Source organism: Sinocyclocheilus anshuiensis, unplaced genomic scaffold (genome assembly GCF_001515605.1).
Source record: "Sinocyclocheilus anshuiensis isolate Anshui unplaced genomic scaffold, SAMN03320099.WGS_v1.1 scaffold1230, whole genome shotgun sequence".
Taxonomy (NCBI): Eukaryota; Metazoa; Chordata; class Actinopteri; order Cypriniformes; family Cyprinidae; genus Sinocyclocheilus; species Sinocyclocheilus anshuiensis.
The window spans coordinates 390,688-407,337 of record NW_015558637.1 but is presented as its reverse complement, the minus strand read 5'-3'; the positions used below and the strand labels follow the sequence as shown (position 1 = coordinate 407,337).

The 16,650-nt window shown below is 35.9% G+C and overlaps 2 protein-coding genes across 2 annotated transcripts in view; one reads left to right on the top strand and one right to left on the bottom strand.

Annotated features, from left to right (window-relative positions):
- The window catches only part of LOC107680872 (cytohesin-3-like), an 11,771-nt gene extending 10,915 nt beyond the window's left edge, over window positions 1-856 (top strand). The window contains exon 14 of the mRNA XM_016476939.1: window positions 430-856. Coding sequence (XP_016332425.1) covers window positions 430-502 — 73 coding nt within the window. The 3' untranslated portion in view covers window positions 503-856. The remainder of the gene's footprint in view (window positions 1-429) is intronic.
- Window positions 857-3,725: 2,869 nt separating this feature from the next.
- On the bottom strand, window positions 3,726-16,332 carry LOC107680871 (protein FAM83F-like). Its single transcript, XM_016476938.1, has 5 exons — window positions 15,669-16,332; window positions 8,511-8,678; window positions 5,622-5,743; window positions 4,634-5,514; window positions 3,726-3,943 (listed from the first exon to the last, which is right to left on the bottom strand). The coding sequence occupies exons 1-5, from the start codon at window positions 16,128-16,130 to the stop codon at window positions 3,894-3,896; spliced, it is 1,683 nt and encodes a 560-aa protein (XP_016332424.1). The 5' UTR covers window positions 16,131-16,332; the 3' UTR covers window positions 3,726-3,893.
- Window positions 16,333-16,650: the final 318 nt, after the last annotated feature.

The window sequence follows — 16,650 nt, the reverse complement described above, 5'->3', positions numbered from 1 at the left end:
TCAAAGTCAGTAAGTTTTAGTCTAATTTCTGTCTAATTTAGTCTAACTTGTATTTTTTAGGAATAAGAATACTCTCTGGGTCAAAATGACCAGAACACAACATGAGGATTAAAAAAAGAAAGAAAGAAAATATAAAGAAAGAAAAGAAGAAATAAAAATATAAGAGACAAATATGATGCAGACACTAAGATACTAATGGCAATATAACAAGACTTTTCATGAGTTCAGCAATGTGTTTTTGTAGGTCATGGGAAAGAGGAAGTCAAGTATGTTAGAAATGTGCACACACTTAGTCAAACAATAAAAAAAAAAATAAAAATAAAAAAAATATATACATATATAATATATATATATGTGTTAGTATTGACAGAGGAACTGAGAATAAAAAACTGGGCATCTGAGTCTAACCGTTTCCTCTCTTGTTCTTAGAGCTTGCATCACAAAAGACCCTTTCTATGACCTGGTATCTGCACGCAAGAAGAAGATCATCGGCCACGCTTAACAACATGACTGAAGCTGATTGATGAACTGAGGGGATCTGATCTTTCTAAACAGTTGCACACAGACTGAACAGTAGCCAAAGGGGCGTTGATGGTTACAGTGGACTGAATGAGCTGGAAATGATGAATGAGGTTCTCAGGGTGCTAATTCTCAGCCCTTCCTCTCAGCACTCAGAGGTCACCGCTGCTGTGTGTGCAGCCTCAGGGTTCGCTTACACGGTGGTGTTGTGGTCAGGCGTTCTGTGAAAAAATTGTTTCCTATTTATTTAATGCTTACGAGAAATATTACAGTAAAAAGCCTTGGAAAGATTGTATTTGTATATCTAAACGTGAAACAGTTTGTATAGTGTTCCTGGTAAATGTAGGATTTTTCTGCTCCTGTTTAAGTGAGAGTTCAATTTTATTTTCAATGAAAAACATTTAAATTAAGCTACATTTAATAGGGTATTTGTGTTTTGAAGCACTATTTTGCTATTTTTTTCTTTGTATCATTCCATTTGACTAGCATACATTTATCATTTTATAACTGTATGATTTTAAAAAATCTCTATCTTGTAAATATTGGTGTGCCAGTTAGCATTAACATTTATTAGGTTGAAGTTGTCCATATTCTGTACATAATAAATTACTTATTTAATGAATGTACCATTATTTGATTATAAGCTTTTGTCATTTCAGATAGTTCCTAAAACTTTTGAATACATCAAGACCATATTATTAAAATATAATGATTGCGCTGTGCACTAGGATTCTCTAATTAAAGGTCTTCACCGAACAAGCCTCGTTTTCACCAAGTAATGCCCACATTTGTCCAGCAGAGGGCACCGTTGGTCAAGCTTCATAATCCCTGCAGTGTATGTATGTATGCAAGTGTACATACACTGCAGGGATTATGAAGATTGATTATAATATCAATTATATAAGGTGAAATTGAGATATTTGGGACCTTTTCCCCAGTCACTTTAATGGCAGAAAGTGTCCCCAGTTTACCTGAATTAATATGCTGTATTTGGATGAGATTTCCGAGCCTGAAACGCAAGAGACTTGTTTGAAATTATGCTCTAGTCTATTGAAAAAAAAAAAAGACATTTGAACTCTGAAGGACTGCACAGTTGCTTCCTTTGCTACATCTATACTGCACTTGTGGTTTACAAAAGCACACCCTCTTCCTGTGTATCATTTCCTTTATCTCTGCCAATTCGCTCGCCATCTCTTCAACCCTTTCTGTCATTTCCCTTACAAGACTAAAAATTCACTCTTCTAGAATTTCAAAAGAACTGTACTTTACATCAAGTGCAAACTCTGCAGTTGTGCACTATTTGGTGATCAATGTAGACTGAAGACTCTGGCTCAAGGTCATGTAGGTCACTGGTTTAATAACGTACATGCTTTAGCAACACATTGTAATACGCTTAACAAACAAGGGAAGTCAAATGTCACACCCATGTTAGCCTAAGAGAACTGTTGACGCATCTCTGACGATGTCAACATGGTCAGGTACTGTGTATATCACCTTAGTTTTGGCTGATTTATGTTGTCTTATATAGCTACAATTCAACACAATATTGCATTATCAATTCAATCTGCAGAAAACAAACCATTGTATATACTGACCATTCAGCCTGTCCATGAATTACCTGAGAGGTGTTCAGATAATGTAGGTAGCATTTTCAGTGGTCAGACCTGTCTTTTAAACTGAAGAGAAAACAAAAATCCCCAAACAGTAGGGTGAATTTAGGTAACCTGCATGGCCTACTTTAGGTAGAATTTAGGTAACTTGGGCAACACTGAGATGACTGTCAAAAGGTGGCCCAATTTACCAGAATTATTTTTTAATGAACTCTAAACTAACAATTCATGATTTTTCAAAGGACTCGAACCCAAAACATTGTGTTTTGGAGAATAATACCAGCAGTATACCACAAATGTTCAGTACATTAACTAGCAGTTAGTTATATTTCATGTTCCAGTGGCCAAGAAGTTGCTGCATTATTCAAAGAATGAGGTATGATATTAGTTTTTCAATAGTCGTTATTTTCTAAGCGTACCAAACCCCGTAATGACGTTTGACCGCTCACATCTACAGTAATAATAAACCTGATAATGTGTAAAAGTAGCTGTTAGCCACTTCACAGTTGAATCTGATAAAACTCACATTTGGTAAATCAGGCTTATTGTCTTTTCTTCCAGGCAGTGTTAAGCAGTGCAAGATCACATCTTCTGGAGTTAAATGAAAAGAAAAAAGCATCACCAATATATTTAAGGCCACCTCAATTTATTTATTGGCACTCTTGATCTAACATCTATTATTTCCATAAGCCGTAAATTGACACGAACACATTTTTTTTTTGCCTTCCAATGTGCTGCGTTGTAATTGTTTGATGTAAACATGCAAAACAGATGTCTGCTTTTTATTATAAAAACCCTTTCTCAAGACATTCTTAAACATTCCGCTGTGTTGTTTTTGCATCTTTAAAGTCAAGAATGTGTTCTGTGTGAAATCTTAAAGGAACAGTACAGACATTTATATTTATAAAATAAGTGTACAAACCATTCCATGCAAAACATAAAGCCACGAGTTTTACATTGCTGGACTGTATTTCTTTTTTAACAAATTGATATAATTAAGATGACATCACACTAACAAAATTTCAGCGAAATTTCGAGGGCAAAAAGGTTTATAGATTTAGAAGTCACATTCAAACCAAGCAGTTCAAACACCAATGCAGCGATTTCACGTGACCAAATTAAATCTGCATGGGGAACCTTTTCACCCTCAAGCAAAACTCCCAATCTTACAGATTCCTATTGAAATGGCTGGATTTCCCCAGCGAAATTTTGCAGGTGCAGTAAAAGTGACCGCACCTTTAATGGCTACTCATCAGACATGTTTTCATTTGTAATTTGTCAGCTTTGCTATGGAGCTTTTCCCACAGACTTGAGGATTGGGTAAGTGCAACTGATTAGGACTGGGTAAATATGCAGGGCAGAGATCTGCTGAACAGGAAATATGTGTAACATGCTACATTTTCAGACTCTTACATTCAAAGATCTCCGCAGTCCACCTATGAGCTCTGTAACTGATAGGAGGTCACATGATCACTGCATGCGCACTATAGTTCAGTCATTTTTTTTTTTACACCAGCTCCTCAGTGTCAGCAGCTTTTTTGGAGGTTGTTCAAACAACCTCACTTCCCTTTAAAAACACAGCACCAGATTTTAATAAAAAAAAAAAACACTACACCAATATTTTTCAGCTGACAGCTGAATCAATATTATTGTAGGGAGAATCACTATCCACATCTTGTTAATATTCTTGTTGAAACCTGTCCTAGTATCCAAAGTCCTGATTTATAAGCACATGTTCTTGTTGATTCCTCTGGCAGAGACACCTCAGGACTGAATACAGGCCTTCTTCTGGTTACGCCTCTGCCCTCTTGGGCCTGAAAAGAAACAAAAGATGTAAAACAAGTCTGAAAAATCAAAATAGGGCTGTACGATTAATCTAAATAAAACTGACATTGGCATAAATCATAAAGGCTGCAATTGAAATGATTCAATAGATGCAATGCATTTTTCAGAGTGAAGCGTGGCACTGCGTTCTTATACTTTTGCAGCATCTCAGTGTCGCTCCACTTGAGCACTTTAATGTTCATTTGGGAACACGACATGTGCCAATCATCTTCCCATACTTTCATGGTAAAACATTGGAAAATGAAGATGGGCATAAATATTAGTATTGCAATTTTATCGTTTATAATTATATAGTTTATTTATAGTAATGTTTATTTATAGTAACATAATAAAATAAAATATTTTATATATTATTTCTCAAATATTTTTCTCAAACAATACTACAAGAGTAATATTTCTTTTGTTGTTTTTTATTTAGTAATGATAATAGATATATAGCAATAAATGAATGTTATTGCTATTATTAAATAGCAATGTTGATATATTATCACACAATTTGGGCCAAATTGTGTAGCCCTACAAACAAGCAAACCTAGAATTGCTATCGCAGTTTTTATCCAAAAATCAGCATTTGCTTTTTTTCTCCAAAATGTGCAGCCCTAAATTAAAACATTGCACTTCTTGAAAATGCTGTACATGAGTATAGTCAGGATACATACCATCCTCGCCATCTGTGGCAATAGTCTGAAGAGAAACACTCCTTGGACCCATTTTGTTCTTCTTGAGTTTAAACTTGACCTGTGGTGGGTTCTCTATGAACTCAAATGTGTCTTCAACTTCACCAGTGCTGTCAGTCTCTGAGATCTTGCGAGGAGCGGGAGTAATGTGTTTGGACGCATCTTCTTGCTCATTAATATGATTGGCCAACCAAGATGCTTCCTTGGAGTTGCTGGTAACCTTAGTGTCTGTATGACTGATCTGTTTTGCATCTGTGATGGGTTGTTTTGTGCTTTGATGGGTTGTTTTAGAGAGAGTGTCTGGACTCTGGTTGTTTGCTCTGCCTTTCAAGAAATGCCGGAAGGAAGAGCGCTGCTTTTTAGAACCAAACTGCGAAAGCTTCTTCCCATCGCCCTTATTATCCTCTGTCCCATCTGGGGATGTAGGGGACTGTGGACGTACACTATCCCCATTGGCGTAGATTAATTTTTCCATGTTATTCACAGAGGTATGGTCAACATAGTCTCTCAGCTTAGAAAGATCCTGCAGGGAGCCAGTCACACCTAGACTGTTTCCAACGACTAAAGAGTACTTAGGATTATGGTATTTATGTGCAGGCACCTTTAGGTCAGCCTGTCTGGAGTCCCCTACAGAGATCTGGAAGCGTGACGTTGATACAGGAACTGTGAGTTTGTTGGGTTCCACTGGCGTTTTCAGCACAGGAACTGGCAGGGCCGGCTTACTGATGTGAAACTCCCGGTACAAGTCCACCTTATCAGACACAGCATACAGCTCTCTGAAGTCATTGTCGAAGAAGTCAACAACTTGTCCTGACATCACAGTGATTGTGTTGCGGCTCATCCTAGAGGAACTCCATGTAAAACTATAAAGATGGGAATAATATAGCAAATGTAATGATAAAAAGAGTGAACAAGCGTACCACAATGGTGGACAAAACTGCAAGACGTACTGTTTGGTCTGTATACGAACCTGTATGATCCAAACATCACTTTCTCGCCATCTACCAGCATGTACTTTGAACACAGTGATCCTGGCAGATGACCAAAGGACAGTGGCATGCCAGAGCCCCTCACGGTTCGCACACGCAGGTTCTGAAAGAGCAGAAAGAGAGAAAATATTGTTTAAAGCCGTGTGTACACTCCACAATTTTACTGTCCAAGACACATTTTTGGGACTGTAAATCTCATTGAACACCACCTAAAATACTGTTTTAGTCATTCTGAAATGCCTCGGGCTGTCATCAAAATATTTTTGCATAATTACTAATGAACAGTCTCACACAACTGTGTTCAATAACATCAGGCATCAGGCAAGTAATTCATTATGTAGGAAAAAAGTTACAGGCTTTCCTGGCTGCAGTAACTTTAACTGTAATCAATGATACTTTGAGACAGCTTCTCAGAAACTGAACATTTTGGGTCCATATAGTAAAATAATTACAATATGAAGAAACAAGAGGAGCACAGCAACTGATAACATCGGTGCATGTGAGAGAAAAATCTCTTTATTATTTAGCTATCCATTTAAGTTATGATCAAAATTACCACAGGTTTGCTCTAAAGAATAAAGAAAGATAGGTTTTATCCAGCCACAACTGACTCCAGAGTCCAGACTCGCATGATTTTGTTAATGGAAAAATATTGCCAACATTAGCGCAAGGGCTTGCATTTCAATTATGCGTGTAAATGAGGATGTCAAAATAGACCCAGACTGGTTAAAACACCCAGTCATTTGTGACCAAAGTCTTAGCTAAGATCTATATTATACTGTCTGACATACAGTAAAAGATGCACAATCTTGGGTTCACAAACTTTTATCCAAGATCTAAGACTAAAGGTTTTAATAATTGTTCTAGTGTCCATATGTCCATAAGACAGCAGGAGAAAGATATTGTTGGAGTCACATTCAGAATTTATTTATTTTTCCCAGTTGATGAACAATAAAACATTGACAGCCAGTCAGAATCCACCTGACTTTAAAGAGCTTGCGCATTAAAAGCAGCAGAAAACAAAACTGCCGTGCTTATAATAAATGTAACGTTCGGTAACACTTTATTTTAAGGTGTCCGTGTTACACATGTTACATGTACTTACTATTATAATAACAATTAATTATGCATAATCACATGCATGTAACCCTAAGCCAAACCCTAATCCTAAACACTAACCATATAATAAATAACATGTAGTTAAGTAATATTACTCAGTACTTATATGTATAATTGCACTGTAACAAGGACACTTTAAAATAAAGTGTAACCTAACGTTCTCGTCTGTTGGTGTGGATGATATAGATAGTTATCTTTATAGCTATTGTTCTTGGTGTGAACAGACACACAGAGGTGTAGCGATTTCATTTGCACACTGAGGACTCAAAAGAAAGGAATTCTGTAGCGACAAAAGGACTTTGAGTACAAGGCTGGCATGGATGAGGAAAAAGCAGAAGCGTGAGAGATGAGAGCGCTCCACAACTCTCCTAAACGAGATCAAGTTGCCTTTTTTCGTAGTTCTGTTGAAATCTGCAGATCCTCTTTCAGGAAATAACAATGCTGAATTATCCAACTCTATTGCTCAGTGTAAAGTGTCAGATGAAAAGCCCTAGTGTCCTATATAAAACACTCCACATAGATAAGGCTTGTTGGCAGTGTATCTTAAGGAGATCGGCAGTATTTGGGGCAGTCTTGCGGAAAGTGCTGGGTTTCATTCGACAGCGCTGTTATGTGTGTGCACAGTGGACCAGGAAGTCAGTTGAATCCTGTGGCAACAGCTCCAGAATCATCCTGCGTTTCAAGTTGACACAGATCCCTTAAAGGTCAGCTGACAATCTGTTAACATGTGCGTTTGGGTGAGATATGGTAAGTCACGTGTTCATGTTTGACGACTTTTCCAGCAAAGCCTGATAAGGCACGTCTGACTATTGCTAACATACACACATTATGATGTTTTGATAACACGTGTCTTCACTTTAACTAGCATTGTGTGATCAAAAAAAAGGGCAACAGGGATCATGTTGGTTTACTAATGGCTAATGTTAAGAAATAAAAATTGAATGGGGTTGAAGAACAGACACTGATTTTTACTTTCCCAACAAGGTAAAAGTTAAAAGTTTACATAGTGTTGTTAAGATTACAATTGTTTATCTTTAAACTCCATGGATTTAACAGTCAAGTTTACCAGAATTTCCTGGTAATATTTTTTTTATTATAAAAATAATAATAAAATTATTTGTACCTATAATAAAAAAATATATAATATAATAAAATAAAACATTTTAAAAAGAAAAAATATATATATAGAATTTGATTATTTTGTAATTTGGTGTAAAATATGATCCTGACATTATTGTCAGATTCAGTGATATATTATCTATATCACTGAAATTCAATTTCAGTTTAAATTAATCACAATGGAAAATGAAGTCTATGTTACCAAAATATTTTGTATTGTGACATTATGTAAGGAAAACTGAACATCCTTGATCTCCAATTTGCATTGCCACAATGCATCCTGATGTTTTACTTTTACTTTTCCCATTATTTTCATTGACGATTCTTTTTGCTAAGACAAATTTTAAGTATTTTTTGTATTAAAATCATAAATTAAAATCAGTACAACAAATACTACCATGATGCATAAATATTTCACAATGTTTTTAAATGTATTTTATTATGGTAATGAGATTTCTTTTTCATTATGGAAATAAGAATAGAAGACAGATTTTTTGTGCATAATTTTATTAATAATTTGTGCTTAACTATCAAAGATAATGCCACAAAATAATTGCCATAAAATTGGTTTCATTTTTGTTTTATGCAAAACACAATTTCTTCAATTGTATCAGCCAATTGTTATCACTCACCCTCAGGTGCTGTGCAGAAATCTGCAGCCTGCTGCTCATGTCCAGGAAGTGCGGCAAGCCATTCTCCTCCAGCAGCAAGTACACAGCCACCCCCCTCTTACTCGCAGCATCTAACAGATCCTGCAGGATCAGCAGGTCCGTCAACAGGTCCATGACCACTGCAACCAACTGAAAACCAAGTGAAACCAAACAGTGGTTAGAGCTTAGCTTATTCACTTAGCTTATCATTACATCTGCTTTGACTCTTTTTGCAGTGCAGTTTGTTTCAGTTTGAGTGAACACGTGAAATCTCATACAGTTGGAGGGAGAACGCAGAGCAGACACTCCAGCAGACACATTAGCAAAGAAAAAGTTCAAACTCAACATGAGTCACAAGCTATTTATGAAACCAAGCAGTCAATCTGGGTCAAAGGGCACATATGTGTTATAAACCTCACACACACCACAGCGTTTTAACAAATAAAATGCAAACTAGGGCAGCATAAAACTCATCATGACTTGGAAAAACAAGTTTAAATTTATTGAGTCAATTCAAAGCCAATTTAAAGCTCTAAAGGTTTTAAGGTTAGGCTTCAATCCCTTCTTCATCCTCACTGACTCGCACCTCAGAACTATGTAAATAAGAATGAAGCAATTTGCATTAAAGAGAAAACACGGATAACAGCTGAAAAGGTTCTGTTCTTCTGCTAAAGCCAAAAATATATTATGTTATATTGATCATAAACTATTCTTCAGACAAGGAACTAATAACAATTTTAAGCTTCTTGCACAAATTACAGTACAAGGAAATGTTATTTCTAACATTTTCAGACAAGCATGTTTCTATCAGTTCCTCAAGAGGAGGCACCGTCTGTTTCACATGCATGAGCGTCAGGATCCACCTGAATAATATGTTAATACAATGTCCTGTGGACATAGTCTAAGGCTAACATTGACACCTGATTTCCTGAAACTAAAATGAAACGCTCGTCAGCAATCGGCTCTGAACTTTTTAAAACACATCTAAATATCACCCAACTAAATATTACTGGACAGTAACTCAATAAATGTACCCAGAATGTGAACAGTATAAAATAAGAGTCTTCTGTTCTTCTAATAGATGAATAGTAAAGTCACAGTTTAGCACAGTTGCTGTATAAAAGTAAATATACAGGAGTGTAACTACAAAACTAAACAAAACAAGGGCAGCACCTGTCAGAACGTCATTAACTCAGTTTGACAAGTGCATTTGAATAAGTTTCATCGCAACCCACCAACAAATAAGTCTTATGGGTGTACTTATGGCGCAAAGAGATGTGACGACAGTGTGACGACCAGAACACACAAGTAAAATGTTTGTGTATCTACAATAAAATTAACCAGCTATATTTCATCCTGTATTAATTTTACTGCTACAAACAGAGATGGCTCATTAAAATCAGGTCCAAAGATTGTAATGATCTAAGTATTATCTCATTGAGTTTGGATGTATGACAGCTTTACAAGACATTTGCGAGGAAACATATAACCAAATTAGGAGTTGCAATGAAATGTAGTAGCTCGAGTTAACATTTTTCATGAATGTTTATTACAGCTTTTGTATTAATTGAGGATTACAGTACAGTACATGGAGGTGGACTGAAGGCAGCTGAAATGCTTTGTACCTGAAGTGTGTCATTATAACTTACCACTTGTGTGTGTAAATGACTTGAGGCCTCTGGCAGTGTGATTGACACGGCACTTACAGACAAAACCCAAGGCTATACGAGAGTGATTTCCTGACTGATTATTACTTCACTCTTTTCACTGAAACTCATTCACAATGACATCATACTGCACAAAAGGTTAGAGATATTTCTATACATACTACCTGATCTAACCAATGGCAAGATACCTCTGTTCTGTGGTTTTTTGGGGAAACTGGTCTTTCTGAGAACATATTTTCTTTTTACTAGTTATTAATGTATTATTCTAAAAACAATTTCATCATTAGATTTAATAATTACTTCACATCAACATTTGTTTACATAAAATTAAATGAATGTAGCAGTTCAGAATGTATTTGCTAATTATCAGTTTTGTAATGTATATGTACTGTATACTATTTTAGATTTGAATTAAGTTAATTATCTTTTTGCAGTGTTTGTATTTATTTATTTATTTTTTATTATTTTAATTTAAAGTTAAAATGAATGTTTCTGTTTCATATTGATTCATATTACTAAAGACCAATGTTTAGTCACACTCTAAAAAATGCTGGGTTGTTTCAACCCAACTTTTGCAGGGTGATTTCCAAATAAGATCTCAGAGCTACAGTGGTGTGAAAAAGTGTTGGCCCCCTTCCTGATTTCTTATTTTTTTGCTTGTTTTTCACACTTTAATGTTTTTCACTTTAAATTTGTCATCAAACAAATTTAAATATTAGTAAAAGATAACACAAGTGAACGAAACATTAAAGTGTGACAAACATGCAAAAAAATAAGAAATCAGGAAGGGGGCCAACACTTTTTCACACCACTGTATTTCACAAATAAACAGCACTCCACCAAAATACCCACAGCCCCAGGGATCAGGCCTCGGCTTTTTCCGAAGAAATGTGTCTTCTTCAGCAAACAAAATCTGTTGAACTTAATTCTTAATATTTGAACTTTATTCGATTATTCCTTCTTCCATATTACCACAACTTTATGGCAGGTTTTAAAACAGTCAGGTCAGAGTTAAATGTTAATTATTTTATTAAATGATGATCTTATGCTCAGAGGAAGGAACACGACCACATGACTGACAATTAACTTCAAAATATGTCATAATGACAGCCCCATACAGTAAAGCTGGTTTTGGCCGCATGCTTCATCATCATGTGAATCATACAATTGAAACCAATAAATCTATAAAACATCTTAAATATTACTTAGCGTAAGTCAGGACACATTACTTATTTCCTTAAAACGAACTATATATTTCTGTTACTACTTCTGATACTGAGACTAGTATCTATTTCAATACACATACATTTTTATTAGATATACGTATGAGACACAGACTTATAGCATTTATCCCAGCAGTAACATTTCATATTTCGCTAGTTACTTCACTGATGTTTCTGTCTGATTAATGACTGGTTGTACATTTTAGTAGAAAATACACAACAGTGGTCTAATAAAAACGTACTACTGACTATTCAATTACTACTAGGAAAACTAGATAATGAAAATCTCCTGGAAATGGACTAGTTACTACAGACACTATTGGAAAAGAGTTGAACTGGATGATGACATCACTGAATCATCAATGAACTGACCTTAACTGAAAAATTGACAGTTATTGTCCTCTTGCATTATTGACTAACTATTTTCCTGTCTGACACTGTAAAGCTGCTTTGACACAATCTGTATTGTATAAAGCACTATATAAATAAAGGTGACTTGACTAGTAACTAAGTACTAACACCTCAAGAATAGTTACTAGTAAAACTTGAATAGCTACCAGCAACACACAAGTTAGAAATATTGTACTTTGTTTGACCTGTGCAAAACATTACAAACGGTAACCAGTAACAATGGGATAGTTACTTGTTGGGATACTACTGTACTTGTATATAATGCACACGTATAATGACTAATTGAACAGATATAGGTCACTAAGTAGCCTACTAATGACTAATGAACAGTGTTGGGGGTAATGCATTACAAGTAACACGAGTTACGTAATCAGATTACTTTTTTCCAAGTAACTAGTAAAGTAACGCATTACTTTTTAATTGACAAGAGAATATCGGAGTTACTTTTTCAAATAAGTAACGCAAGTTACTTTTTTTTTCAATTTATTGATCGACAGCTCTCCTGTCCCCATGTTGAGAGAAATCAGAAGATGTTACTGTAGTTCTAAAATAAATATGAATATGCATTAATTCATCTCACTCACAAAAAAAACACAAATTCAGTATTCCTCAAAATGAATAAAAATAATGCAACTCAGAATATGACGCAAACCTGCAATAATTAAATGTTAAACAACACAAATATCCTTTATGTATTTAATCCCATTCTATTTGCTTCTGACCTTCGATGATCCAGTTCAACCGAACTAATAAGCACAAATTACTCTAGACAAACATTTGTGTGTCTCTGTTTATTGCTGAAGTGTGTTGAAATGTCTTCTTCTGCATTCTACTGTACGGACGTACATGTACTTTTCCTTCAGCCTGAGGCTTATTCATTTCACTCTTGGTGTGAAAAGGCTTTTATATTTGCCAAAACCTTCCAAAAAGTTCAACTTTTGTCTAGTCAGTCCACAAAGTGTTTTCCCAAAAGTCTTGGGGATCATCACGATGTTTTCTGGCAAAACTGAGACGATCCTTTATGTTCTTTTTGCTCAGCAGCGGTTTTCGTCTTGGAACTCTGCCATGCAGTCCATTTTTGCCCAGTCTCTTTCTTATGGTGGAGTCATGAACACTGACCTTAACTGAGGCAAGTGAGGCCTGCAGTTCTTTGGATGTTGTTGTGGGGTCTTTTGTGACCTCTTGGATGAGTCGTCGCTGTGCTCTTGGGGTAATTTTGGTCGGCCGGCCACTCCTGGGAAGGTTCTCCACTGTTCCATGTTTTTGCCATTTGTGAATAATGGCTCTCACTGTGGTTCGCTGGAGTCCCAAAGCTTTAGAAATGGCTTTATAACCTTTTCCAGACTGATAGATCTCAATTACTTTCTTTCTCATTTGTTTCTGAATTTCTTTGGATCTCGGCATGATGTCTAGCTTTTGAGGATCTTTTGGTCTACTTCACTTTGTCAGGCAGGTCCTATTTAAGAGATTTCTTGATTGCGAACAGGTGTGGCAGTAATCAGGCCTGGGTGTGGCTAGAGAAATTGAACTCAGGTGTGATAAACCACAGTTTTAACAGGGGGGCAAACACTTCTTCACACAGGGCCATGTAGTTTTGGATTTTGTTTTCCCTTAATAATAAAAATGCTTCATTTAAAAACTGCATGTTGTGTTTACTTGTGTTATCTTTGACTAATATTTAAATTTGTTTGATGATCTGAAACATTAAAGTGTGACAAACATGCAAAAAAATAAGAAATCAGGAAGGGGGCCAACACTTTTTCACACCACTGTATTTCACAAATAAACAGCACTCCACCAAAATACCCACAGCCCCAGGGATCAGGCCTCGGCTTTTTCCGAAGAAATGTGTCTTCTTCAGCAAACAAAATCTGTTGAACTTAATTCTTAATATTTGAACTTTATTCGATTATTCCTTCTTCCATATTACCACAACTTTATGGCAGGTTTTAAAACAGTCAGGTCAGAGTTAAATGTTAATTATTTTATTAAATGATGATCTTATGCTCAGAGGAAGGAACACGACCACATGACTGACAATTAACTTCAAAATATGTCATAATGACAGCCCCATACAGTAAAGCTGGTTTTGGCCGCATGCTTCATCATCATGTGAATCATACAATTGAAACCAATAAATCTATAAAACATCTTAAATATTACTTAGCGTAAGTCAGGACACATTACTTATTTCCTTAAAACGAACTATATATTTCTGTTACTACTTCTGATACTGAGACTAGTATCTATTTCAATACACATACATTTTTATTAGATATACGTATGAGACACAGACTTATAGCATTTATCCCAGCAGTAACATTTCATATTTCGCTAGTTACTTCACTGATGTTTCTGTCTGATTAATGACTGGTTGTACATTTTAGTAGAAAATACACAACAGTGGTCTAATAAAAACGTACTACTGACTATTCAATTACTACTAGGAAAACTAGATAATGAAAATCTCCTGGAAATGGACTAGTTACTACAGACACTATTGGAAAAGAGTTGAACTGGATGATGACATCACTGAATCATCAATGAACTGACCTTAACTGAAAAATTGACAGTTATTGTCCTCTTGCATTATTGACTAACTATTTTCCTGTCTGACACTGTAAAGCTGCTTTGACACAATCTGTATTGTATAAAGCACTATATAAATAAAGGTGACTTGACTAGTAACTAAGTACTAACACCTCAAGAATAGTTACTAGTAAAACTTGAATAGCTACCAGCAACACACAAGTTAGAAATATTGTACTTTGTTTGACCTGTGCAAAACATTACAAACGGTAACCAGTAACAATGGGATAGTTACTTGTTGGGATACTACTGTACTTGTATATAATGCACACGTATAATGACTAATTGAACAGATATAGGTCACTAAGTAGCCTACTAATGACTAATGAACAGTGTTGGGGGTAATGCATTACAAGTAACACGAGTTACGTAATCAGATTACTTTTTTCCAAGTAACTAGTAAAGTAACGCATTACTTTTTAATTGACAAGAGAATATCGGAGTTACTTTTTCAAATAAGTAACGCAAGTTACTTTTTTTTTCAATTTATTGATCGACAGCTCTCCTGTCCCCATGTTGAGAGAAATCAGAAGATGTTACTGTAGTTCTAAAATAAATATGAATATGCATTAATTCATCTCACTCACAAAAAAAACACAAATTCAGTATTCCTCAAAATGAATAAAAATAATGCAACTCAGAATATGACGCAAACCTGCAATAATTAAATGTTAAACAACACAAATATCCTTTATGTATTTAATCCCATTCTATTTGCTTCTGACCTTCGATGATCCAGTTCAACCGAACTAATAAGCACAAATTACTCTAGACAAACACTTGTGTGTCTTTTTTTGTGTTGAAATTTCTTCTTCTGCATTCTACTGTACAGACGTAATTTTACTTTCCATTCAGCCTGAGGCTTATACATTTCACTTTTGGTGTGAAAAGGCTTTTATATTTGCCAAAAAAAAAAAACTTTTTATTTTAAAAACAAACAAGCAAGCCCTGTCCAGATTTAAAAAGTAACGCAAAAGTAACGTAACGCATTACTTTCCATAAAAAGTAACTAAGTAACGTAATTAGTTACTTTGTTATGGAGTAACGCAATATTGTAATGCATTACTTTTAAAAGTAACTTTCCCCAACACTGCTAATGAATAGTTATTAGTGGAATTTTCATTAATCACCTAATTATTATTGGAATACTTAGTTCTACTAGTAATTAAAAAAAATAAAAAAAAGAACTAGTAACAAAAAATAGATACTATTTCGTAGTAGGAATAAGTGGTAGACGGCTGGTCGCTTACCTTTGTGGATTCTTGAATGAGTCTGCGGACCACCTCTTTAATATGCGGACTGTTGGTTTTGGATGGGTGGGTGTAAACCGACACCCGAGTTACCCCTTTGTAATGGCCGTTGCTAGGCCAACCGATGTCTAGCGGAGGGATCTCCGTGTCAGACATGGTCGGCCAGTAGGTTGAGTGGACACCTGAGTCTTCACTCGTATCATGGGGCGACCGTGAGCAGCAGGTGTCCGAGTCACTGTCATATTCCTGGAAGGTGTCCCGCATCCATTTGATTTCCCTTGCAGAGAGAAAGTCTTTAATATTATCCTCTTTGAGGCGCATCTTGAATGCGCCATCCCCGTTCTTCAAGAGCTGCTCGAGCGCGGCCCGCTGCTCCTCGCTGTAGTAAAACTCCGGCTTGGACTCCGGTATTTTCACGTTAACATATTCATCGTCCATGCATACTAGCTGAGACTCAGCCATGGCAGCTGTGCTCCCGGAAACAACGGTTCACCTGCGTGACTCCAGGCAGAACGCTCAGCACACCTTTACCTGTTTGAGTGGTTGGTTGAGGTGTTTCTGAGCGAGATTGAAGAGAATGGTTGGGCGGAGCTTCGGTAGAGCGGTAGGCGGGGATTCAGCGCTCTGTACCGGAGTCTGTACGACGGTTCTTGTGAATTGACATGATGACACTTGTTTAACTTAAAATAAACACGGATGAAACCGTCATGGTAGTTTCCTTGACTGACGCCAACTTTTTGTTTCTTTACCAAAATAGTAAATAAAGGAATACAACTACCACCAAGAAAACAGACAAACAAATACTAATAATAAAATAAATAAAAATTAAAGTTTACTTTTTTATTTATGTCCTGTTATAGTTTACATGTAACTTTATTTCCTCTGTGTTACACGGAAAATACAAATTAAGTCCTTCAGGTTTGAAACAACATGACGGTGATTAAATGATGACAGGTTGAACAATTCCTTTGAAAATATCACT